Below are 26,427 nucleotides of genomic sequence, written 5' to 3'. Positions count from 1 at the left end.
CCAGCTTCCCGCCCCCGCCCCCAGGATTGGCTGCCCTCTTTATTTGCCCTGGGTCCAAGCATGGCCTGAATGTGCTCGCCGGCTTGCACAAGGACAGCTGAGCCCCCAGGAAAGTCCTGTCTCAGAACCATCACTTCACAGGACGACCCTTGTGTTCAGAGTGCCCGCATGCTGCTTCCCTCCCAGAGACTGCTCAGGCACACCTCCTCGCCTCCCAGGCAGGGCCCGGTGCCTCTTGCCAGGGCCCTCCACCGTTCCCAGGGCCTGTGGCATCCGCTTGGAGGATCTCAGCTCTGAAACCTGCCCTGCACCTCCCTCTCTCAGCTCTACGCATTCCTCTTCCTCTCCCTTTCCTGGGCACCAGCCCTACGCCTTGCCTTTTGTGAGAAGGCCAGGTCTGAATGGGGCTCCCACCACCCCTCACCATTGGAAATCCACCTCCCATGCCCCCCCCCCTTACCGAGCCCTGCAGCTGGGCTTGTGTTGTCCTGGGCAGGATGTGGAGGCGGGCTGGGGGGTCCAGGCCCCCTCCTCCCCAGGGGAGAACAATGAGGCCGCTAGTCAGGGTGGGGGGGCAGAGGGAGTGGGGTGGGGGCATGGAGCCACATCAGAGCCTCTGAGGTGCGGCCCCTGGAGGGACAGCTGAGTGATGAGGTCTGAGTCACATGCCCTGCGTGCTCCTTGAACTCCCGCTCCCACTCCTGTGGAGACACGTCCAGAAATGCACAGGGTAAATATTTAGAGGTAATCGTTTTTGGGGCACCTCGTGCTTCCCTGCCTGGCTGAGACTGCGCCAGGCCTAGGACTCTAAGGGGTGGAGTCCAGTCAGACACAGGTTCTGTGGGCCTTGCCATTCCTTCCCCTGCCACAGTCTGGTGCACCCCTGCATCTTTACCTCTCTGCCGGAAGCCCAGGCTAGTGGAGTCTAGATACATCCTGAGAACAAAACTCTGACATAAAATTCATCAATGAACTCTCTTGGTTCTGCTCCTTAAGCCGTGGCCATCAGCATACCAGCCCCCCCCTTCTGCCTAGCCCTCTTTTGGACGGGGCAGGCCCAGGGATGGCCCTCCTGTCTCCACACGGAGCAGAGAGGAAGCTGTGGACAAGAAGCAGCCCTGAGTTCAGCAGGCCAGTTCCTTGGCTCTACCCTGAACGGAATGTCTTCCCTCTTTAGAGGACATGGCGTCCGGAGTCTAAGCTTTATCAAAGATAAAACATTTGAGACTAAACAGTCTTTTTATAGATTGGAACTGGGCTCCCAAGCACACATTTCCCCATCATCGCCAGCCTGCCCTTCTGAGCATCCACATAAAGCACGCTCATTTCTTGGGGGAAAATGGAGACGTTCAGGTTTGACAGCAAAAGTGCATTCCTAGGGAAGGGAGAAAGCTGCAGGCAGGCCTGGCGGGGGGGGGGGGGGTGGTGCCCAGCGATCTGGTGGTCTGGTTCGGACCCACCTCTGTACCCCTCAGGGAGGGTGCTGGCAGAGGCAGGAAGCAGCTATTAAGCGTTCGAAATAGGATGGAACCCAAATGTGGAAGACACACACACAGGCACTCTGAGACCTCACGGCTCACCCAGGCACAAACCGAGGAAATGCTAACACAGTGCAGGACCAACCAATGAAAGCACCAGCTCCTTCCCACCTAGCTCCCAGGCCTGCTGGGTGAGGACCCTTGCCCACAGGTCACTGAGGGCAGGTGGAGGGAAGAAAGCAAATATCAATTTTGTATGTACTATTTGTTAGGCAGTCTGTAAGCACTGGCTTGTTTATACGGACCCTCCTTGGGGTTTGTTGTTATTCATCTCATTTTTATGGATGAGGAAACTGAGGGTCACAGTGGTTAAGAGCCCAAGGTCTGATAAATAAGTAGAAGACGGAGTTGACCTCAGGGCCTTTGACTCCAAAGCTCAATGTTTTTTCCTCTTTGTTTTCTTGAATGTGAAATGGAGATAACAACGGAATCTACCTTGGGGCTGTCGTGAGAATTACCTGGAATTATTTGGTTAAAGGTTAGCCAGTGCCTGACACAGTAGGCCTAGTAAGTGTCAGCTGTTAATATTGTGGCTATTTTGTGTCAAGGTATCTTTAGAGGACAGTGATCCTGAAATCACCCACTGGGTCTCTCACATTGTATGGGAAGGTTGGAATGATCCACGGTAGGAATCCATGGAGGGGTCAGGATCTGCCTCAGGAAGCTTGGCATCTTTTGGGACTTGCTTGGAGGTCCTCTGGTAGCAGGAGTCTACGGGAGGAAAGCTAACAGGAAAGGGACTGGCAGAGAGCTCCGAGGGCAGGGAAATCCCACTGGTTCTGGGATCGAATAAATGGCCATTGCAGGGATGAGCACACGAGTGCGTGAATACTGCATAAACCTGCTCCATATAGCGAAATGGCAGTAATCCCTAGGCTTCGGATCCCCCTTTGGTAAAAAGAATGCATGAGGCATTGCTTGTATTAAGTGACCCCTCCCCTTCTGCTCTGAAGCTCTATGAATGGTTCTCTAGCTTCTCCCATGACAGGGAGGTCAGCTTCCCTCATAGTCCTAACCGCAGCCATTCCTGGGGGAGTCTGGCGGAGGGAGGAGAAAGGCAGAGGGCAAAATTGGAAACCATGGAGGGAACGCACACACACGGACCTGGAAGGCCTGACTCCCAGCCCAGTGCTCACTCTTAGAGACTGCACCTGCTCCTGCCAGGCTGGCTCTGGAATGAGATGGCAGGGTGTATGTGTGTGTTGGGTGTGCTGTGGGTGTCTGGACCTGGATGGCACAGGTCGGGGCCACTGGGCAGCTCACGGCTCCCTTCCCATTTTCTCTCCATGCAGAGACCTGAGCATGAACAACCTCACGGAGCTGCAGCCTGGCCTCTTCCATCACCTGCGCTTCCTGGAGGAGCTGTGAGTAGATGCTTTCTGGGGCTCGGGGGCGAAGCTTTGGGACCACTGATCGCTGTAGGAGCTAGGGCTCCCCGGGAGGAGGGCTGGAGGTCAAAGGGAAGGGAGTGGGAAGCTGTTCTTGATAGCAGCGTATTCAGCTCATACCTGGGCCATCTGTGAATCCCAGCCGCCCTGTGGGACCACATGGAATAGGCACTCAGAAATCTGGCTCTCGGTCTTCCCTGAGGCCAGCTCTATCAGTGGTTCCCCTCTGTCAGTGGTTGCTTCTCTTCCTGGGTGTCATCTTTGATCTGCTCTCATCCCTCGTGTCCAGCTACCAGCCACCCCCATGTCCCGGTGGTTCGTTCTCTGCAGTGTCTCTCACCTCCACCCCCTTGTTCTCTATTCCCACTGCTACTGCTGTAGCACCAGCCTCCCAGCACCCCTTGTTCTCTATTCCCACTGCACCAGCCTCCTTTCCAATATACTCTGCCTGTCTTCAGGGAGCATCTCACCAGCTCAAGAACCTTCTCTGGCTCCCCAGTGCCCAAAGGATCTACTTCTAAGGCCCTCGTCCAACCTGGCTTAAACCTGCCTGGCCAACTTTGCTCCATTGAGGCCAGTCATGTTCACTGCCCTCGTTTCCCCTCTTGCATTTGAGCAGGAGACTTCCCCTCCAACCGGTGCCCACCATGTCAGGCACAATACATTCCTCTATCACGGCCGAACACATAAGCCCACTTCCTCCAGCAACTCCTCCCTGGTTAATGCCTTCCCACAGCTGTTGCTCTCTGTCTGCAGTCCTTGGGGCTGGCCTCAGACTCCAGGGGTACTTGTGAATAAATCATCTCTTCTGTTAGAGTGCCCGGCCTGTCTGCTTGGGGAAGCCAGGTCACTCTGCTCCCAGTGCTCGCATTCATCCCAGCCCTGTTCCTAACCTCTAACCCCTGTCCCCAGCCTGCTTTTTCTTGCTTTTGCACCACTGTCCATCCTCAGGGCTCTACTAAGGTTTGCTTAAACTTTGCAAAGCATGCGCTCCTGGCTCTGAAAACATTCACAGTTCCACCCCAACCCTGGCCCGGCTGCTGCCCTAACCGATTTCCTATCTCCACCCTAGACAGTGCTCCCCCAAGATGCTGTCAGCCTGCCCCTGCTGGAGTTAGGATTTGATCAACCCCAGGGCCGTGGCTGGGTTTTCTAGGCCCCATACTTATTGAGCTCCCCCTCTGTGTGAAAGACAAGCTCAAGATGCTCTGGGGGAAAACAAGATAGAAGTTCAGGGAGCTTCTAGGTGAGGCAGCAGAGCTGTGCCCAGCAGGTGAGCAGGGGAATGTGGACCCCTGGGGGTTCTGGGTAAGGAAGTGGTCAGGGTGTGTGTCGGGGGGAGTGTCTAGCCTGTGGACGGGGAAGCCTTCCTGGGGGAGGAGTATGAAGCCAGTGCTCGAAGGAAGTGACGGAATTGGAGGCAGCAAGGGGCCTTCTGAGGTGGAGATGCCACATCTTGGGTGGGAGCGAAAAGCAGGCGTGAAGGCTGAGGCGCCGGGACAGGTGGCATCCACGGCACAGCCTGAGAACCGAAGGCTCATCTTCCATCTTTGGGTCCCCGAGAAGGGGTTGGGCCCCTTTTAAAGGTTCCAGCTAAAGGACCTTTCCATGCCAAATGCCCACCTATAGGGTCCAAGCTTGGGGACCTCAGATATCATGATGCCTTTCCATGCAATTTTTTTTTTAAAGCAAATACCAAATAACAAGATTCTTATTAAAGATATATTTTTAAAAAAGAAAACAACAGCTTCTGAGGTATGTCAGCCCAGACTCTACACGCACAGTGTCTCAGTAGGAACCGAAGTACGTAATAACGTCGTTGGGGACTCGGGAGATCCCAGGTGCCTTCCGCATCGTCCGCGGTTCGACTCTGCTCAGTGTGGTTGGGGCATTAGGGCTATTCTGTCACATTTGCTCCCTTTAGAACTGGTGATCACCCCATGACAAACGTGGAGATACTTTATTAGACCCGGATGTTGGACTAATTCTAAAACCCCATTTCCTAACCCTACTGGATTAGCGGGGGTTAGCTGTGTAGTTGAGGGCATGGGGAGACATGATCCCACCCTGTCTGTACCTGGCCCTCCCCTGGTGACAGGATGCGGTGCAGTTCGGCAGTGGAGGGCGGCAGGTGAGTCATCCAGGTTAGCAGGGGAGAGGACGTGACACTGTGGAGCAGCCCGGAGCCTAGACACGAATCAGGTCTGGGCCACTGCCTACCTCTGTCACCCTAAGGGGAAGTGACTTGACCTCCTCTCTGCGCCTCAGATCCCTTCTTTGAAATTTGGAAAGAACTCTAGGCACCTCACAGGGTTATTGTGAGAGTTAAGTGAGAATGGGCATGAAGCATTGAACACGTTTATTGTTATCAATAAATGGTAGTTATCAACCCCTCCCAAATCCCAAGATGCTGACTAAGGGGGGGGCCCACTCCCCCCATTTAGGTTCCCTGCCAACATCACTGATGCTTTTCCCTGGTTCGCAGGCGTCTCTCAGGGAACCATCTCTCACACATCCCGGGACAAGCATTCTCTGGCCTCTACAGCCTGAAAATCCTGTAAGTATAAGTCTTCCCCGTTGTCCACAGATGCAACCTTGAGAACTGTGGGCAGGTTGCAGATTTGTAACCTGGGTCTTGGTTTGTCACTGGCTTGCTGGTTTCCTCATCTTTACTTTTCATTTTAATTGTGATTTCCATTTCTTTGCTTTCACCTTTTCTGTAACAAACCTTCTGATTTGTAAACAAACATTTCATTGCACCCGATAGTTATGGCAACCCTCCACGGAAGTCAGGAAGTCAGGTATCGTTGTTTGTCTGTTTGTTTGTAATGTGACTAATGACCAGAAAGGCAGGTCTTTGCTCTCCCCTCATGAGACCTATTGGGCCAGGAGAGGAGGAATCCAGATTGGATTTCCTTGGCCGTGCTTCCTCCTGAGACCCAACCTTGGTCTCTGCAGCTATGCCTCTGAGTCCCCGTTCCCACAGTAAATATCTTGCCTCCTCCCTCTATTTTCAGGCTTCTTCATCCCAGCTCCTTTTATTTTTCCTTTAAAGCAAAAGGAAAGTGAGAATTGGAGAGGACCTTGTGTTAGTTCACTAACTTACCCCCTTGCTATTGAACTGATGGCCCATTTTCGAGAAGGAAAAAACTGAGGCACCATCTCCTTCCATCCCCATCCGTGGCTCACTTTGTCCCAACCAAGACTGTCTCCCCCAAGGCTCCCCTCATGTTCTCATGAGGAGTGAGAATGAAAGGTCACAGGGGAAGGGGATGCCTAGGGTCTGAAATTGGGTAGGAGGGGGTGCTGGGGAGGGCACATCACCACAGGGACGTGTTTGGGAAGAAAATGAGGGTCTTGAAGGCTGATCCTGGAGCAATAGAATGAGCATTTGGAGCGTCCCTAAGCTGGTGAGCCATTCCCCAGTTCTGCTGCTCCCTCAGCCCTCACTTGACCTGCAGGTCTTCTTTGTATGGTTGAGCAGGTTGCTTACTGCACCAGAGCATCCGGCTGAATGGGTAAGAAGGGGCTGAAATCCAGTCCTGTGCCTGGCTTGGGGCTATAGCCACCTAGAAAGGAATCTCTTTTCCGAGTGTGCTCAGAGTTGTTTATGGGCCAGCAATAATGGCCTTGGACCCATGGCCTGTGAGCTTCAGGCTTTTAGGTGGTCAGCAGTCCATGGTCCATGGCTAAGCACTTTCTTCCTTTTCATGCCGGTCTTGGACCCCTCTGGCCTTTAGCCTCTCTCTGGATCTGCCTCTGAGTCTCTGACTCCAAGGCTGTGACAGTCTCGTGTCCTTCCCTTCCTTTTTGCAGTGCCCTTGGGTCCTACAGGGTCTCTCCCCCGCCTCAGTCTCCAGGTCTCTCCTGCCTTCCCCTTCTCTGTCTCAGTCCTTGCTCTCCCTCCCTCTGCCCCTCTGTGCCCCGCCTCTCACTTTTCCTTCCTGCTTCTCCTCTTGGTCTGTCTTGATCCCCGTCAACATCGCTGCCCTGGGGTGTGGGGAGGCATCCCGAGCCAGACACAGAGCACAGGCAGCCTGCTTGGTGGCGTGTCTGTGCCCAGTGGCAGGCTCAGACCTGCAGCCAGGATTAGAGAGCGGGCTCTGTTTGCTGGGCCTTCAGAAGATGTGAGACTCCTGTCCCGTTCCTAAGACTTGAGCTTAGAGATGAGCCTCTTCTTTCTTCTTTGCCTGCATTAGGCAATAAATCAAAGCCTCAGAGAAACCACAAGCCTCCCGCCCCCTTTCTGCAAACGGCGCCCTTGGCTCCATGAGCTGGGCGGCCAGGAGAGGCTGCTGGTTGGAGCCAAGGACAGCGGGACTCCCACTCCCCACTCTGTCATTGACCCCCACGTTGCCCCCTCCTTGAAGACCACCTGGTCCCCAAAGCCTTCGTGTCAGTTCTTTGCCTGCAGAGTTCTGTACTTGAGAGAGGAGTTGGGTGGTCTTGGGGAGCTTCTTCTCTTACTCAAGGGCTTCAAAGCAGGGGATTCCTCCTGCATCTGGGCAAGAAGGACTTTCTGATGCCTCATGTTGATTCTCTTGCCGCCCTGTCCTTCCATGGCTCAGTGTTCAGAACTGCAAGAAAAATAGAGCAGTTAGGGCACCTGGATGGCTCAGTCGGTGAAGCATCTGCCTTTGGCTCAGGTCATGATCCTGGGGTCCTGAGATCGAGTCCTGCTCCCTGCTCAGTGGAGAGCCTGCCTCTCCCTCTGTCCCTCCCTCCTGCTTGTGCTCTTGCTGTCTCTCTCAAAACGAATAAATAAAAAATCTTAAAAAGAGCCTTGGTGACTTAAAAAAATAGGGCAGTAAAGTCCACTATCAGGACAATAATCTCTTTTTGTACCAGGACACCGTCCCTTTAGCTACTCCCTTGTCTTCTTGGGGTCTGAGACTCTTACCTGAACTACATCTTCCTTTCTCTCAGGCCTGACCCTGCAGGGCACCGCCTCTTTCCTGTCAGGAGCAAAGGACAAAGAAGGGGGGATTCCCTCTCTGATCTTCTCCTAAGTGACGGTGGCAGACCCCTCCCTCTGTCCTTCCCACCACAGCCCCATGCCTGCCCTGGAGGTGTTACTCTTGGATCCTCTCCTTCCTCTGCTGCTTTTCCAAGTCTTGGAGCCCACAGGCTCTGGCCAGGCTCCTGTGGAGAGAGCCAGCCCTGCAGGGGATTTCCAGTCTCACGTCTTTTCTCCAGACTGTAGGTAGGAATGTCTGTCCTCTAGAGTCGGGAAGGCTGAGAACCTGGGTTCACTGCCCCTGGCCCTGCCCATCACCACCATCGGAACTGTCCTAAGGGAAGCACAGTTCTTGCTGCTGCTGGTGTGTGGGAGAGAGCCTGGCCCTTGGAGGGCGCCTGCCCTGTGTGTCCTGTCATGGTGAGGGGACGGAGGAGGCTGGAGCTCCTGTATCCTGACCCACAGCCTGACCGTGTGGAGCTGGCCTGTGAGGAGGCTGTTCTGTCCTAAATGGCTCCTGCCTCACATGGAGGAGGAAGAAGGGCGGGGGAGGGAAGAGGGAGAGAGAGGGGGGAGGGAGAGAGGAAAGGGGGAAGAGAAAGGGAGGGGGGAAGAGAGAGAGAGAGGTGAGGGGGAAAGAGGGAGCGAAAGGGAAAGGGAGAGAGAGTGTGCCCCAGCCACCTCTTCGCTCACAAGCCTCTTTCCTCACATCTGCCCACCTCCTCTCGCCTCCTCTCGAGGGCTGCGTGAGTCGAGCCTTGGTGCCTTTCCTGCGAAGGCCACCACCATACCTATGTTAGGCGGGTCTGACTCATCTAGAAAGACTCCTGATGGGCTTCAGTTGCTTCTCACCAGACCCAGATCGGGGAAACGGGGGTTGACAGTTGAAGGACTTGCTTCCCCTCCATGCCCCCAAGAGGCTGGGCAAGAGATTTTCCCCAGACTACCTACACCTGGTTTGAGCTCCAAACCTCTGGGAGACTGTGGTTTGGGGTTCCTAGCTCATGCCGCCTTGGTGAAGCCTGAGTCTCGAAAAGGGGAGCTGTGGCTGATCCCATCCGAAGCCCTAGCCTGAGGCCGCTGACGGGTGGGGCCGAGTGACTACCCCTTGGGCCCCATCCCTGAGGATATCTCCCTGGGCTGGCCTCTAGTGTTGCTCTCTTCATGCTGAATTGAGCGGCCTTCGATTGACTGTGTTTACTCTCCACCTGGCTGGACAACAGCCATGCCTGGCCCAGAGTCAGGCTTCCACAGGTGTTGATGAAATGAATTGGACTGACGAGGGAGGAGAGACTTGTGAGCTGTTTTAGAGTGGGGCCTTCCTGCCTGGGTCCTGGGAGAAGGATGCTAGAAGCTCTAGGAGCCCAGGGAGATCCTCTAAGCCCTTCTCCTCCAGGAGGTGGAGCCTACTGCCCTCATCCTGTCAAGACTGGATGTCAGGAAATGGGTCTCAGGTGCTGCAGATCCCAGAACAGGTGGCAAGGAGGACACCCAGACTTCTTCAGTTTTCTTACCTTTAATATGGAGACATTGGAATACATTTGCCAACATTTTTAACTGCAGAAACTTAAAACACAAACACCTCCTACAGAAGTCCTGATATATAAAACAGATGAGGGAGGATTTCTCTGGTTACAGTGGATGAGGGGGGTGGGGAGACCCCAGGCTCTATCTTGCCCACCCACCCCAGTGACCTCCAAGGTCCCTCCACAGAACCAAAGGAAGAACCTTTATCAACCACCGGTGGATCACCTCTCTGGAACCTTCTAGCTATTAGTGCTCATGGTTCCTGCCCCCAAATGCCTCTCAAACTGGAGGGATATTCCCCAGCGGTGCTTCATAGGTAACTGAGGGAGGAGTCCCGAGGGCTAGGCTTCCCCTAAACTAACGGCTGCACATTAGAGCCACCTGGGAGCTTGCCTAAAATCCCTTGCCCAGAGATTCGGCCCCGGAGATTAATTGGGTATGCAGTATGGCCTGGACACTGGGATTAAAAAGAAAAAAAATCTTTCCAGGTGGTTCTACTGTGTTGCCAGGGTTGAGACCCAGCACATTGGACAGACTCTGGTAGAACCAGGGCCAGCGAGAAAAGCAGGGAAATGTGGTCACCAAAGCAGTGGCCTGGGAGACTGAACGGGCCTTATGCCTGATTCTGCCATTTGTTGGCTTTGTAATTGAGGGCAGGTCACCTCCCCTTCCTGAGCCCCCACCTCCTCATTTGGAAAACAAAGGGCTCTTTCCTTCTAAAGGCACTTCCAGCTTTGAGGACCCATTTGTGTTTCCCTAAAGGAGTGATGGCTGGGAAAGGAGGCCAGGAAGAGCAAGGGGAACAGTGCCAGGCCCAAAGCCAACTGCCATGCTGACCTTCAGCTTAGTGGGTTTTGATTCCATGAAAGCAAGGACTTTCTTGACAAACAGACCGGACTGCCTGGCATGGGATGTGTTGTCTGGGGATGTGCTGACTTCCCTGGCACTGGAAGGATGATCGTGCCCTGCAAAGGTGCTAAGGCATCTGTGTTGGGAGAGAGGTACAATTCAGAGACCGTAAAGATCTTTCTAGATCTGGGATTTGACAGAGGAGAGGGTAGGGGGATCTGAGCAGGTGATGGGGGTAGAGATACATTGCAATGCTCAGGGGAGGGGGGGTTCTGCCTGCAGAGTGACTAGGTGCAGCCTCTGGGGCCCCTGGGGGGGTGGGGGCCTGTGAGGTGGCCTGAGCAGCCCGTGGCCTTTCCCGTTTGCCCCAACCATTGTTTCTCCATACCCTTGCTGCAAGCATCCTGAGGCCTCTGGATGAGAATCAAGGCAGCCCCCTGAGATTCCCAAGTGAAGTGCCCACTCTTCAGATGCAGGAGGTGGACACGTCTAGAAGGATAGAAGTACTAAGCAGGGCGGAGGGCAGCAGATGTCTTGGGTCCCTGAATATTGTAACTTAGTGAGGGTTTATGTATCATCTGGTAGCCTCTTCCTTTGAAAGATGAGAAAATTGAGGCCCAGAGAGGGGGAGTAACCTACTCGAGCCATCCAGCCTGTGATAAACGAGGTCAATAGTAACGCCCACTGACGTGCCGAGCGCTTCCTTCGCCTGAGACCCTGTGATGCGTGTTTCCTGGGGGTTATTGGATTTAATCTGTTTAATCAGTGCATAAGGTCATTATCATCACCCCCAGTTTACAGATGAGCAAACTGAGGCCCACAGAGTTTAAGTAGGAGCTTGCAGCTATCACACAGCTGGACAGAGGCAGAGCTTAGGACCCACATCCAGGGCTGTCTGACATCTGAGCCTGTGGTGTGACTGCTACACTTTAAGGAAGCCTGGGAGGCTCAGATTTAAATTCTACCTGGTTTTTTTTTTTAAGGTTGATTTTTAATTAATTAATTAGTTTAAAGCATGTTGCGGGGGGAGCAACAGAGGGAAAGAGAGAGGGGCCCAGTGCGGAGCCTGACTTGGGACTTGATCTCACAACCCTGAGATCACTGACTGAGCCACGAAGGTGCCCCTAAATTCTACCTCTGAAGCAAAACTGTAATTGGAGAGGTCCCATCCTGTGCTGTGTAGAGCCTGGCTCAGAGGGGCCCGTGGAGTGTGCTCCTTCAGGAGAACAAAGTATGAGCAGGAGGAGACCCTGGGCACTGCCTCTGCCTGCAGCCTGGCCCTTCCCTTCATGCTGCGCTCAGCCAGCCTCGGGGGCAGGGGCAGGGAGGACCCCAATGCCAAGGCCCCAGTTCTCTGCAGACCTCAGGGTCTGGCTCTCCTTCCCCCTTCTTCAGCTTGGCCTGGATCAGGGGCTCTTCTTAGTCTCCTGGCCAGGCCCGCAGTGAGGCCAACATTCTTTTGTTCTTGTGGTACCTATGGTTTAGTTCATGTGTGGGATTCTTACCTATCTATAAAAGTTTAGGAGAGGTAACAGGTGTGGCTCTGACCAAGACAGTCACATAGGAGGCTGGGTAACTACTCAGGTGTATTCTCTTCCCACTCCTCATTTTCTGGCCCTCGCTGTCCCCTGCCCTGCTGATGGAGGCCAGGTGTGTAATGGTTAGGTATTTGGACTCTGGGACCAAACCCTCTGGGGTAAGTTTGAGTCAATACATACAAAGCTCTACGATCAGGCACGTTAGCTGCTACTATTTTTCAACTTAAAGATTTTCAACTTCCTGAAGCACGGTGACCTTCCCGAGCCATACCAAGCAAGATGTGTATGTCTGCTGACCTTTCCCCTCTGAAAGTTTGACATGTCGCCTTAAGGAGAGGATGGATGCCATACCTGGCACACAGTAGGACTCACCGAGTGCTCATCCCCTCCAGGTTCCTGAGGCACCTGGCCTATCAGGATGCACCCCTCGCCTCAGGGGCCGTGTGTGGACCAGGGGCTGCCGGACGGGGTGCTGTGCAGGCTGGCTGGGCTGGGGGAGGACCCACTCACTCTGCCTGGGGCACTGGGCAGCTTCCTTCCTGATTCCCCAGCTATTCTCTGGACTCCAGAGTGCCCATACCCTGTGTGCCCTCCTTCTCCCCATTTCTGGGGCCCAGCTCTCCAGGCCTGCAGGTAAAGAACATTCGGATGGCAGTGCCACCCAGGGGCTTCCTTACCCTTTCTTCACTCCCTCCCTCCCTCAGATCCAGGCCAGCAGGATCCGTGCTCAGGGCCCTGCGTCTTAGAGTCCCTGTGCCTTAGAGTACCTTGTTCAAACATGTTTAAGGCCAGCTGTGATGCGTGGACTCAGCAGAGCCACCCGGAGGGACAGCCCAGGCCTCCATGTCTTCCCTCTGCGTGCTCTCTGACCCTCTGCCCTGCCCATCAGGTTTCCCAGGTGCCCAGAAGAGCCCCAGGACTCCTACCTATGGGGTGGTCCTGGGGTCCTGTGGCCAGGCCAGTTCCAGAAGAGCAGCCTCCTGAGCGGATCATGTCCGTCAGCTGGCATGTTATTTCTTCTGTGGGGCCGTGTGAGATGGGGCCGTCGGACTGTTTCTGTAGACATGGATTCCACAGAAAAATAGTTGCCTGGGGCCCTGCCACCCGGGGAGGGGTCTTGCTCTCATCCACACCCTCTCCTTCCTCACAGGCATCTCCAGCCTTTCAGACACAGGCCTGGGGAGAAAAACCTCCGTTTCCCAGTGTCCTTCCTGACCAGACCAACAGAATTGCAAGTGGTCTGACTTCCAGGTCGTCTTGGTTCCCCACATGTCTTCTCTGCTTCGTCCCCATGGTCTTCGTCAGCCCTGCCTCGTCCCAGAGGCCCTTCTGAGACCCCTCCAGCCCCGTGCACAGCCCACAGTTCCTCGGCAGCCTCTGAACCACCACTAACGGGGCAGGGCGCTGGACCAGGGCTCTCTGGAGCTCGGAAGCTGGGGCGAGAGGGAGGGGTCTGGTGTGGGTCAGGGGTTTGAGGGAGGACCCCCCCAGCTGCGCACGCTGCGTGGGTCCTCCAAGCCCTTCCCTCCCCTTACAGGATGCTGCAGAACAACCAGCTGGGAGGAATCCCTGCGGAGGCGCTGTGGGAGCTGCCGAGCCTTCAGTCTCTGTGAGTCACTGGAGGGCTGGGCTGGGGAGCCAGCTTCCTGGGTCCTGGCTCACAGCCCCGGGCCCCCTGCCTCGGCTTCCCCTCCTTTCTGCGGGCCCCCCTTTCTCGCTCCATGTTCCAGAGAGCAGGCCGCTCCGGGCTTTGGTTTTTCCGGGGTTTTTTGTTGTCGTCAGTGTGTGTACGTGTATATTTGCGTGTGTATTCGGGAAGGAAGGCCCTAAGCCCCCACCGGAGGACTGTGGGAATGGGACCTCCCTAGGTGGGGCCACCGGGGCAGCGGTCCTGGGGTGTCTGGCGTTCTGCCATGGAGCCTGGGGCAGAGTGCCAACCAAAGAAGTGTCAGGAAGGGGCTATCTCCCCCCACCTAGCCTGCTCTAGCTCCCAGGGCTTGTAGGGGGGCTAGGCTCAGACACCCATCTCCCCTACTTGTGGGTGGGACTGCATTCAGGGACTCATTGGCCACCCAGGACAGAGCCATCTCGTCGAGGAGCCCTGCAGTTCCTTTCTTGCCCAGTAGGGGCATCATGGAGGCAAGACGGTCCAAGGGAGAAAGCAGAAACAGGTGCTGTCTAGTGATGTAAGCTCGCCAGCTGTGATCCTCTGGGCCAGGTGCTGAGTGTTATTCACTCAGTGCACATCGAGGGGCCTGGGTCCTAGCAGGTGCCTAATACAGGCCCACTGAACCAACTGAATTTTCAAGGATATCTGTATCTGATGGGAGAGTAAATGGATATTTTGGGAGAAATAAAAGTTGAGAGACAGGCCTGGGCATAACATTTAACCATGGGGGAAACCGAGGCACAGTTAACATGCACTGTGTCAGGACGAAGGCCCGTGGCATCCTCGGCCTGTGGGTTCTGCTGTGGTCCCTGCCCAGTCCATTGATGTATCTGATTCTAAACTGTCCACCCATCCAGGTGGAAGGATGAAGGAGGTGGAAAGTGGCTTTCCTTCCTATAACCCATATTCAGGCCCCACTGCACCATAAATAGAGGGGTCCAGCTGTGGGGGCCCTGGCCAGCTATGTGTGCCACACCCAACCATGGTCAGGACTTTCCTCCCCTACCCCTGCCCTGGCTGTCTCCTACCCTCCTGCTCCTGTGTCTGAACCCCAGCGCCCCCCAGCTGCCTGATTGGCCCGCTCCTGCCTCCACTCACTCTCTCACCTTCCCACCCTCTGTCCCAACAAATGCTGGGCCTCTGGCCCCGGACATCTTTTCTCCCTCCATCCAGGTCACCACTGAACGGGGCAGGCAACCCAGCATTTCCCTAGAGGCCAACATCAGAAGATCAAAGGCCAGCAAATCCTGTGCTTGGTCTCCACCCCCGAACACAGACTAAACATTTGCTTAGGGCACCAACAAAGCAGGGGCAGCCAAAAATGGAGGGGTTCGTGTGTGCAGAATTTGACATTTCATCCAAAGCGTCAAAGAGGTATTCATAAGGGAAAAAAAATTAGAATTTTGCTGGACTTCACACTTATTTTTAAGGTTAAGTTTTGTTTTAATTGTGAATCACATCTTTTGCCTGCTTAGCAATTCCAAAGGTCTTGTCTTTCAGACCAGGCATGATGCTTTGATGCTCTTAGGCAGTTTCTTCTGTACTTTCTGATAAATGGGCAGCCACTGTGGCTGGGGGACCTAGGTAATTGGCTTCTCCCTGCAGCCCTATTACTCCCCATTGTCTGGGTGGGTCAGGGCAGGGGTCAGAGACCCAGTCCCCCACTTCCACAGTTTTAAGGCAGATGAACAGATTTTGGCTCTTGCAATCCTGTGAGGAGAGCACTGTCTTGTGAAGCAGAAAATTTGGCTTCACGTCCTGGCTCTGATCCCGACTACTGTGTCCCTTACCATCTCTGTGCCTCAGTTTTTCCACCTTTGAGTTGGGAGTAATTATCTTCCCTGCCTATCTCACAGGGTTGTCAGGAAGATCAAATATATAGTAAACAGGAGAGGGATTTGTAAAAAGAAGACTCTGCACAGCTGTGATGTGTGGTGAGGCTATTATGATATTATTCACTTAACTTGTCATTGATCTATTTTTGAGGCTTTGCCACGGAGGCAAAACCCGACTTGCATCTTGAAGGATTAGTAAGCATCAATGGGGCGAAGAATCAGGGAAGGACATTCCAGGCAGAGGGAATGGCACGTGCAAAGACACAAAGATGAGGAGCCCAGTAATTCCAAAAACTTTGCAAGGAAGTGAGTTTGGCTGGACTGTGTGTGTGTTGGGGGGACTGGTGGGAGGGGCAGTGGTGGAGAGAGATCTGGAATTAGCAAGAGGTAATGCCTAATGAGTAGGCGTGGACCTTGCTAAGGATTTGAACACTCCTGGGCCACAGGAGAATTTTCAGCAGGAGAGCAGTGTGACAGAGCTTGCATTGCTGAAAGATTACTTTGGCAGTAGTTACGGAGGACAGCCTGGGGGTGTGGAGCCAGTAAGGGGCTGGTGAACCAACGGAGCCTAATGGCAACTGGAGAAAGGCAGGCATCGGAATAGCAAGATGCTCTGTCGTCAGGATCTGGAGCAGATGTCCCGGGTGGGCTCCTTCACTTGCTTCCTGTAAGGGCTTAAGCAGGTTAGTTCACCTCTCTGCTTTCTTTTCTTTATTGGTAAAGTGGAGGTGGTGTTTGTGTATCTCAATAAGATAGAATGAAATGAGTTAATATACATAAAAAAGCAGTACCTTTCGCTGCTGCTACTACAGTTATTACTAGTGCTTGTGGTGCGGGCTGGAGGTGGAGTTGAAGGGGAGGAGGCGTCAAGCTGATGGGCGTGTCTCTGGCTTCCACATCTGGGTGGACAGAGAGGCTGGTTGCTGAGAGCCTGGCACATGGTGAGAGCCCAGTAAGAGTGTAAGTGAGTAGTGACCCCCGGAGGATGAGCGCTCTGGGGAGGGGCACAGGGAGAGGGGAGACACTGAGGTCCCTTTGGACCTGCTGAGGTACCTGTGGGTAGGGTGACCAAGCATCTCAGACAAACTGGAAAGGGGGTCACCCCACCTGCAGGACATCAGTGTGTGTGTGTGTGTGTGTGTGTGTGTGTGTGTGGAGAAGAGGAGGAGTGCATAACCCAACTCGAATGTTCGATTTGGTGGGTGTTATATCCTGAGCTTTTGGAAGCTGGGGACCTCTAAGTGAGGCTCTGTCCTACGAATTCAGGTTCCTCCATCTCAGACAGAGACAATAAAACCAGCCCAGGTTGCTAGGCTGAAAGGGGAGGGTGGGAGCCAATGACAATTTTAGGAGCCCCTCTGTGTGCCAGCGCTACATGAGATGTTTTGTGTGTGTGATCTGACTTCATCTCACAAAAACTCCTTCATAATTGCCTCCTCTGTTGGCAGATGAGGAAATAGAGGCTCAGGTAAGTTCAGAGACTATTCCACGGTCAAAGCTAATGAGTGGGGAAGGCAGGGCTGTACCCCAGTGTTGTTCTGCCGTGCCCTTCCCATCATGGCTCAAGGGAAGTCACTTTTGGTGCCTATCACCGGATGGCCCTCTCTCCTTCCTGATAAATACAAACAAATGGAAATTTCCTCCTTCTTGTAGGAAGTCAGTGGATCAGGAAGGCAGTATATAGGAGAAATATCCCTGCCCATATCTCTCCTGGGGATGGTACATCCTCCCCAGAGCAGGCCAGACCCACCCAGGGGCTCAGGGCTCTGGGAAAGGCTATTCCTTGCCACCAAAAGGCAGGGTCCCTTCACAAACTCTTGTGGACATTCCTGGAACCTCAGTGAAGGTTCAGTCCTTTGCTTCACCTTCTACCAGCTAGAACCAGACACTGGGGAAGAGAAAGTGGGTTTGGATTAGTCAGGAGTGGGGTTGGGTTTAGGGGATGGGGCCCTAGGTGACCAGCTGGGCATGGTACACAGGCTGTTTGGCTTGGCACCTGGGTGGGTAGCACCCAGCTCCACAATACCCCCTCCCTGGATACACTTGCTTCTTCCCCGACCAGTGTGGGAGGGAGAGGATGGCAATGCCAGATGTGTCACGCCAGGCTTGAGCCAAGGCCAAGAGAAACCACGGGAAGCCAGCGGAGCCTGGGGGAAAATAGAAACTGGGTGGGGGTGAGGCAGGGCCAGGGGGAGAGTGCATGGAAAAGCAGAAAAACAGCCCAGAAAGACCTCAGGATGGGGCTGGGGTGGGGCCCGGGAAGTGCAGGCTGGCTGATCCCTGGAGAAGAATCAGAAAAGCACAGTGGCAGGAATAAAGGGGAGAAAACAGGAAAACAGCCCAATCCTGGATACCCTACGGGGAGAAATGCATAATTGCAAAGGATAGCCACATGAAACTGGCCAACATTGTGCCGAGCTGGGGAAATTAATCAAGAGTGGTGCCAGATTCCAAACTGAAACCCAAGTTAGAAGCACCACAAGTCCTTCAGCGCGAGCCAGCCAATCTAAAACACATTGGCTGCCTGCCGCTGAGGGGGTAGAGTTGGAGAAGTCGGGGCTGGAGAGGGGTGTGTGTGTGTGTGTGGGGTGTACCTGTGTGCATGGGAAGGCAGCTGGGCTCAGGGTGATGTGGGGAGGGAGTAGTGGCTCCCACTTAACATACTTCAAAATGCACATTCATATCTCATTTAATCCTGAAATCCCATTTTGGGATAGAAGCTACTCTTCTATCATTCCCATTTTATAAAAGGGGCAAATAAAGGCCAGAGAAGTTAAGCAACTTGCCCAAGATCCCACAGCTAGGATGTAACTGAGCTGGCATTCTATTTGAGCTCTAATTCCAAAGTACCATTTTTTTTTTTTGAGAGAAAGAGAAAGTGTGTGTGTGCATGTGCATGTGCAAGAGGAGGGAGCAGAGGGGGAGGGGCAGAGAGAGAAGGGGAGAGGGAATCTTAAGCAGGCTCCATGGCCAGCATGGAGCTCATCAGGGGCTCGAGCTCATCACGCTGAGATCATGACCTGAGCTGGAATCAGGAGTCGGATGCTTAACCGACTGAGCCATCCAGGTGCCCCCAAAGTACCATGTTCTTAACCTCTATCTCTTAATGCGTCTTCTAAGATACATGCTTTAGGATCCAGAGACCTGGATTTAAGTCCTGGCTCTGTCACTAACTAGTAGTGAGGCCGTGGTCAAGTCTCCCTTTCTGAGCCCAAGGTTCCCTATCTCTAAAGTGGGAGGGTCAAACGAGTTGATTAGCAGACAGGTGTCCCAAGAGAAAGGTGTCAAGCTCCAGAGATACAAGAACGCCCTAATGGGATTACTGGCCCTGTTCCTCAGTCGCTTATGATTGCTGTGTGCTTGCTGTCTCTGGGTCTCAGTTTATCTCTGTGCAATGGAGAGCATTCTCCTTGAACCCTTCCAGTCTCCTGGGAATTTGTGAGGGGGGATGAGGAGGAAAGACTCAGACTTCTCCGCGAGAAAATGGCTAAACCATTCTGGCCAGTGCCAGAGGCCAGTTCTATGAGGACAAGGATCAGAAAAGGTGAAAGCAAGGGGCTTCTGAGTAGGTCCCCCTCATCCCATACATCTGACCCCCCTCCAAGGGACAGTTGTCCCCCCAGATGGATGACCACAGCCAGACTAATAATAACCAGCCCTTAGAAGGCACTTGTGTGCCATGTGTGAGGTCTTCATCCTTCTTACCTCTCTTACTCCTCGCAGTCCTCCTCTGGGATGCTTACTACTGGTAGTCTCACCGCCCCATTTTATAGAGGAGCAGACCACTGAGGCACAGGGAGAGTGATGTGACTTGATGAAAGTTATTACAGTGAGTATGTAGCAGGGCCATGGTCCAAAACTCAGGCAGCCTGGCTCAGAGTCCACGCATATAACTGTGGTGCTGGGCTGCCTCTCAAGGGCGTTCTGAGGCTGCTGAGTGAGCCGACGACAAGCCCTGAGGACTGCGTCATCGCTGGGGCTCTGGGGACCAAGGTGTTTCCAGAGCGCCTGCTCCCAGGGCTGGCTTTGGGTGGTTCATTCTGCTGGGGGATGCCCAAGAAGCCAGGACTAGGCTCTTGTGGCCCTTACTCTGGCAGTTCTAGGGTTGAATGGAGCCAGTTTTTGTTGCTCTCACCAAGCACCATAGACAGCGTGGCTCGTAACTGGCAGAAATTCATCTCCAACAGTTTGGGAGGCTGGAAGTCTGAGGTCAGCTTGCCAACATGGTTGAGTAGGGGGATGAGGGTCTTCTCCTGAGTTGCAGACTGCCGACTTCTGGTTGCCCCCTCACGTCTGGAAGAGCAGAGACAGGAAGCAGGCTCTGTCCTGACTCTTACAAGGGCACTAAGCCCGTTCACATGGGTTTCACCCTTGTGACCTCACCTAATCCTAATCACCTCCTGAAGGCCTCACCTCCTAAATCCATCACACTCAGTCCATAACAAGGAGAGAATATCGGTTGCCTGGGGAGCTAGGGCTGCTGACACTCTGGCATGAGCATTGATCCCTAAAGACCACTGGCTTTGATCATAACCCCCAAAGAGAGAGGGCCTGAGGCTGGTTGTCCCTAATAATCACCTACTGAAGAGCATTAAGATCTTTCTAGAAACTTTTCATGAGGAACAGCTTTTCTTTTCTTTTTTCTTTTTTTTTTTTAAGATTTATTTATTTATTTGAGAGAGAGAGAGAGAGCACAAGCAGCCAGGAGGGACAGAGGCAGAGGGAGAAAGAATCTCAGGCAGATTCCCTGCTGAACGCAGAACCCAAAGCAGGGCTTGATCCCACGACCCTGAGATCATGACCTGAGCTGAAATCAAGAGTTGGACACTTAACCTACTGAGCCACCTAAGCGCCTTTGGAACAGCTTTTCTATTTCACCCTTGCAAGGAGTTGCACCAGCATTTATAGCCCATTTTACAGACCCACCTGAGAGGGAAGGTACGGCGGGGGAGGGGGGTCCTCTGCTCAAGAATCCCCAGTGAGTTAGAGATGGAGTCAGGGGGGGAACTAAGTAGGGTCTTCTTGTGGTGAGAACAGAAGAGCCCAACCATGACTTACCATACCACTCACAGCCTCCCTGAAGCAAATCTCTGAAAGGCCCCAGTGGAAGGCCAGGGTGATTTCAAGAGAAAGAGCCAGTAATGCCTAAGACTGGAGAATTCCCTCAAGGAGGCATTTTCTCTGCTCTCCTGAGCACCGGTGGCAGGAGGAGGACATCACTGGGGGAGACAAGGAAGGTGCCTTTGAGGGAGAGAATGGGCCAACACAGTCATGAATAGAACTTGTAGAATAGTGGTTCTGGAAGTGTGGTCCCTGGACCAGCAGCATAAGCATTACCTGGGAAATGCAAATTCTCAGGCCCCACCCTGGACCTACTGAAACAGAATCTGTGGACCAAAGAGACCAGCAGTCTGTGTCTTAAGAAGCCCACCAGGGGATTCCATGAACACTGAAGATTAAGAATCAGTCCTGGAGAAAAGAGATCTATTTGTTTTCTTGGGCCGCCATAGCAAATTGGGTGGCTTAAAACAACAGCAGTTCATTCCCTCATAGTTCTGCAGCCCAGAAGTCTGAAATCAAGGTGTCGACAGGGCCTCTTGCAGCTTCTCTTGGTAGCCAGCATTCCCTGTGGCCGCATCACCCAGTCTCTGCCTTCCATCTTCACGTGGACTTCTCTTCTCTTTGTGTCTCTCTGTGGTCTCCTGTTAGGACACTTGTCATTAGATTTAGGGCCCACCCAGACAATCCAGATGATCTCATCTCAAGAGCCTTGACTTGATCACAACTGCAAAGACCTTTTTGCCAGATAAGTTCTCCTTCACAAGTTCTGGGAGTTAGGACATGGACTTACCTTTTAGGGAGCCCCTCTCCAACCAGCCACAAGGAATAAGAGGGAGAGCAGAGAAGGGCAAGTGAGCCTGCAGCCTCAGGGAGAGCACATGGGGTGAAGAGCCGAGGGTCAGGTCAGAATGAGAACAGGAGGCTTACAGAGGGCAGTAGCCCATGAGCCAGCTGTGTGGCCATCTGGCAAAGTAAAGCCCAAGGCGGGCAGGCCCAGGGAGAAAAAGGCCCTGAGGTCCAGGTAGTTCTGATCCAAGTCCCATCCCAAAGATGCCCAGTCTGCATGGAGAAGCCCCCCCAAGCTGCCCCTGAGCCCTTCAGGTGATCTAGTGAATCTTGTCAGTCCCACCCAAACTTGCCTGCCTGCCAGAAAGGGCCCTGAGGCCCAGCCGTGCTGTGGGGCCCAGCTGAGGGGTCCCCAGGGACGCACGAGGTGGCAGATGGCCTCCCTGGCACAGCTATTTCAGGCTCCATGATTATATGCTACCGTATTTGGATCTCCCCAAGGTTCCGGGAGTTGATTACTACATTCGTCTGGGGCAGAGGCTGCTCTGAGGTGGGTGGGTGGGCGGGCACGCGGGCAGCCCCCTGCATATGATGAAGCTCTGAACATGGGTAATTTGGCTCCAGGAGACTCTAGGAGAGTGTCCGTGGTGGGCTGGGTCCTGGGATCCTGTGGAGGTTTTTTTCAGCTGTAAATGCTGGTCTGGGATAGAGCCGGCCCAAGCAGGGCCACCCAGGAGCAGCGTGGTGTCTCAGCCCCAGGAGGAACACCTCAGTCCAGACTTGTGGGTCTCCCCACCCGCCTGCCCCTTGAGTCCCATGGAGCTCTTCGAGGCTTAGGCCCAAGAGATCTGAGAGAGGCAGGAGTACCCTGGGTCGGGGTGTGGGACCCAATGACTCAGATGTGATTTAGGTGCACATGGGCCCCAGGTAGAGCCAAGAATTGGGTGACCCCCTCCCCGGTGGGGAGAAGACAGAGGCAAGTTTCCATCCACTTGTATTAATGCCCTCTCTGAGCAGCTGACATCAGGGCAGAGCCCTGGCCTGGGTCCTCGGTATGTCCAGAGGAAAGAGGAGATCTAGCCCCTGGCATCTGTCCATCTATCCATCCTTCCATCCTTCCACCCTTCCACCCTTCCACCCTTCCACCCTTCCATCCTTCCCCATTGGTTTGTTTGTTCAGGCTTTGCTCAGTGCCGGAATGCCTGGCTGGAAGTTACTGAGATCAGTCATAACACAAAAGCCCGCCTTTCGTCAGCTCATGGTTTGATGTGGGAATATCACACACACCAGACGCCCACCTTCACTCCGCCCCTCCCATACACTACGGTCTCAAGCTTCCAAGACAGAAGGTCAGTGCAAGGGGACATGATACAAAATTAGTGTGTAAGAGCAAAATGGGAGTTGGCCAAAATGATGAAAACCAGGTGAAGCCCAGTAAGGGTGTGATTAGAATCCTGCTGGTGGTTAATGTTTGTTGAATGCTTACTGTGTACCTGGCCCTAGGCTAATGCTTAGCAGGTATCACCTTTGTTCCTTGTGACAAATTTCTACAGGAAGTACTATGATTTCCATTTTATAGAAGAGAAAATTAAGGATTGGGAAGTTGATCATAGAATTGATAAATAGTTCACCCGAATTCCAAGCCCACCATCCTAGACGATGCAGATGAAGCCCGTAGCTGGGAGGGACCCCAGAGGTCTGGTTCCCACGGTCGTCTGCTTCACAACACTTAGGGAAGCTTACAAAATGCCCCAGCCATTTCTCATAGCGCCTGACTAGGAATCTCTAAGGCAGATGCCCAGGACTCCAGATGTGAGAAAGAGTCCTCCCAGGTGCTATCTGAGGCAGAGCCAGATTTGGGAACCACTGTTCTGACCCTCACTACTCCAAGCGTGGCTCATAGGCCAGCAGCACTGGGGAGCCATGGCACGTGTTGGCAGTGCCCTCTCTCAAGCTCCAATGATCTGAATCTGCATTTTAACAAGACCTACCCCTTTACCTTCCAGGCTATCTGTACACAATTACAATTTGAGAATCACTGTTCTGTTGTCCAGGAGCTTCTGGGGCACCGTGCCCCTCTCCCAACCTCAGTTAAGATGGGCCATGATCATTCCCAGTCGTCCATGTCCATTCATGCCTGCCCTTATCCCCTAGGCCCTAAGGACTTTCTATGCAAAGTCCTCAAGCCTTAAAGCCCCTTTTACGTCCCCATCTTCCCTTGGCACCTGTAGGGTAGAAATGCGAGGTTTGGAATGGTTTGACTGTGGACCCACCTAGAGGCAATGAGCTGTACCAGAGGATCTCTTGGAGGATGCAGGTGGAGACACAATGGTTAGACTTTGGGAAGAACTTCCCAGCTGCCTAAAACCACAGGGACGGGGAAAGTGTAGAGCACTTTGTTCTGAAAGTCCTCTGGAATCACACTCGCCACATTTGGCCTGGGGGCAGGAAGGGATTTGGCCCCATCTCACTCCGATCCACTCTTGACATTTTCTGGGAGCTCACAACATCTTGTCAAAAGTCTTTGCCACGGAAGCCTTGGAATAGTCCAGAGAGGAGTTAAGAGAAGGCTCAGATCAGAGCCAGGAAGAGGTGGAGAGAGTGCCTGTGTGCCTGAAGCCAGCCGTCCCTGGCTGCGCCCCTGCCACACCAGCCGCCCGCTCCCCACTCCCCAGCCTGCCGCCATCCTCCATCCCAGTGAGAGAAGACTGTCAGGGTCTGGGAAAGTGTGGTCTTTTCCGAGAGTCTATGAGTAATTTTCCACCCGTTTATGAGCCTTTGGAGCCAAGGTGGCTGCCAGCCGCTTGCTGGAGTGTGGGGATCCACACACCAACCGGAAAAGGCTGTGAACGCACCGGGCTCCTGCTCTGGCCACCGGCTGAGGCTACGTGGGTGGAGGCTGCCCACCCCAGACCACAGGACCTTAGAATACCCAGCTGGAAGGCGCTGTGGGGTCACCCAGTCCAAGTGCCTCTTCCACAGGTGAGGAAACCAGGCAGCAGAGAGGGGAGGCAACTCTCCCGGTGTCACCCAGTGCGTTAGTGGCAGGGCTGCAGCTAGCTGGAACCCAGGTCAGGCCAACAGATGCTTTTTGGCTCTGAAAGGGGACGATCTATTTATGAACCTCTGTGACCTCTTCAACCAGATGGCTTTAAGAGCAGTTGTTCTGGAATATGACCCCCTGGGAGACTCTCTCACCAGGGTGACTTCTCTCCCCTCTCTAGCCCTAACACCTGCTTTTGGACTGGGAGCCAATTCCTTCCCCTGTCACCCTTAAATAAAATCACTCCAACAATGAGCTAGTCAGGAGGACCTTTGGGGACCTTGGAGGGGCCTGGGTGATGAGAGGGAGGAGAGAAGGCTCACAGTGCTTGGTGAGGACGAGCTGCTCTGGGGTGGTGGCTGTTGAAAGGTTGCTGAGCCTTGGGGGGCCCTGGCAGCCCCTGGAGAGGAGGTCATTTTTGTCCCCTTGCAAAGCAATCTCTTCCCTGAGGAAAAAGGGCAAGCTTGGCCATCCCAGCTCTCTCCCCTCTCCCTGTGTCTCCTAGAAGAAATGAACTCTTTCTTCAGGGGCTTTTTCAGGATGTCCTGTCTTGATCACCTTGCAAGTGGGAATGCAGCCCCTTTGTGGGGTTGGGGGCCACAGAGGACCATCCAGCAGAGGTGACCTTGGCCCCATGCCTCTCTTCAGTGTCAAGGCGACAGTATGGGACAAGACTGAGGGAAGAGAAGGCAAGAAGGCAGGAGACGGAAGGGAGGGAAAGAGGGAAGGGACTTTCCCGGAGCCTCTCCCATATGCCAGACATCACACCAGGTGCCATCAGCAGCCGGCCGGCCAGTACGACCAGGACCCTGCCCCAGGCCCCTTCCAGCTGCTGCTCTCTCTCCTCTCCCCTCCCCTGCTTCCAGTCCCCACCAGTTGCCTCCACTTTGTCACCTTCAGTCCAGCTTCTGTGGGCCTCTTAGACCATCAGAATGGTTCTTACCGAGGTCACTGGACCTTCTCTGAGTGCAACATGCTCTTTCCAGAACTTATCTCATGCCATCTTCTAGCAGCATGTGCTAGTGTTGACACTCTCCTCCAAGTCCTCTCTTCCTGCGGCTCGTGTGCACGGAACTTGGTCTCCTGCTTCTCCCCTACCTCTCTGGCCACTCCGCAATTTCTTCACAGGTGCCTCTCCCCCTGCCCACCCTATAAATGGCAGAATGTGGGGGGGGGGCTCTTTCCTTGTCCCTTTGTTCTGTGTGCTCCTCAGTTTGTCCCCAGGCAGTTTCTTATCTGCCTGTGGGCTCAGTTCCCCTCCACACTGATGGTCCCGGGTCACCCTCTCCAGCCCAGACAGGCACGTGAGTTGCCCAGTGGAATCTCCACTTAGATGAGCCAAACGTACCTCACACAGAACATTTCGCACATGTTCGTCATCTTCCCTCCTGCGGACAGTCCTTCTCTAGCATGCGCTGTCCCAAGAGATGGCACCACCGTTCGTGTCACTCCCTCATCCAGGGACTTGGAGTCCTCCTTGACTCTCACCACTCCCACATCTCATCGGTCAAGTCCCAGGGACTGTACATCCGGATTGCTTGGAAATAAGTCCTCCTGCCTTTCCTCCCCTGCGCCCCATCATCTGCCTGCCACCATCTCTTGCCTGGCTTGCAGCAGCAGCCTCCGAATGGCCCCCCGTGTCCGTTCTGAAGTTACCTTAATCTGTCCCCCACATCGCAGTTATGTGGGTCCTAAAACACAAATCTGATCATGTCATTCCCCTACTTAAAATTCTTCAGGGGCTCCCAATTACCCCAAGACAAAGCCCAAACTCCTTGGCTCAGCTACAAATTGCCACTGGCTCCTGCCTTCCTCCCCCTGGTTCACCCTCCCGCCTTTGCAGGAGCTGGAGGGAACGATGCGTGGCTCCCCTGGGCCTGCAGCCCGTGTTCCTGAGTGTTCCTGGAACACTCGTTCCTATTTCTCCTGCTTACCGACCCAAGTCCCACTCACCCATTAGGCCTTAGCTTAAATGCCTCCTCCTGCGGGAGGCCTTTCCTGACCCCCCCAATCCATCCATCCTGGTGCCCCCACAATGCACTCACAGAGCAGCCTGCAATTCTATTCCCTTCCTGTTTCCTTGTCCACATTCCCTTCTACAGAGTACACTCTGAGTTCTGTGAGGGTAGAGACTGGATCCATTTGTTTAATTCAGGATTCCCCACACCTAGTACAGTGCCGGGCATGTAGCAGGCGCCTGGACGTCTTTGCTTGTGAGGGTGCGAATGAATGAATG

The 26,427-nt window shown here is 53.9% G+C and overlaps 1 protein-coding gene across 1 annotated transcript in view; it reads left to right on the top strand.

The window, feature by feature from the left end:
* Positions 1 to 26,427, top strand: part of LGR6 (leucine rich repeat containing G protein-coupled receptor 6) — a 118,558-nt gene that overhangs the window by 24,476 nt on the left and 67,655 nt on the right. Inside the window, exons 2-4 of the mRNA XM_045787893.2 lie at positions 2,831 to 2,902; positions 5,412 to 5,483; positions 13,335 to 13,406. Coding sequence (XP_045643849.1) covers positions 2,831 to 2,902; positions 5,412 to 5,483; positions 13,335 to 13,406 — 216 coding nt within the window. The remainder of the gene's footprint in view (positions 1 to 2,830; positions 2,903 to 5,411; positions 5,484 to 13,334; positions 13,407 to 26,427) is intronic.

Source organism: Ursus americanus, chromosome 2, assembly GCF_024610735.1.
Source record: "Ursus americanus isolate L20-20 chromosome 2, mUrsAme1.1.p, whole genome shotgun sequence".
Classification (NCBI taxonomy): Eukaryota; Metazoa; Chordata; class Mammalia; order Carnivora; family Ursidae; genus Ursus; species Ursus americanus.
Note: the sequence above shows the minus strand (reverse complement) of the source record. Positions and strands in the feature narration are given on the sequence as shown.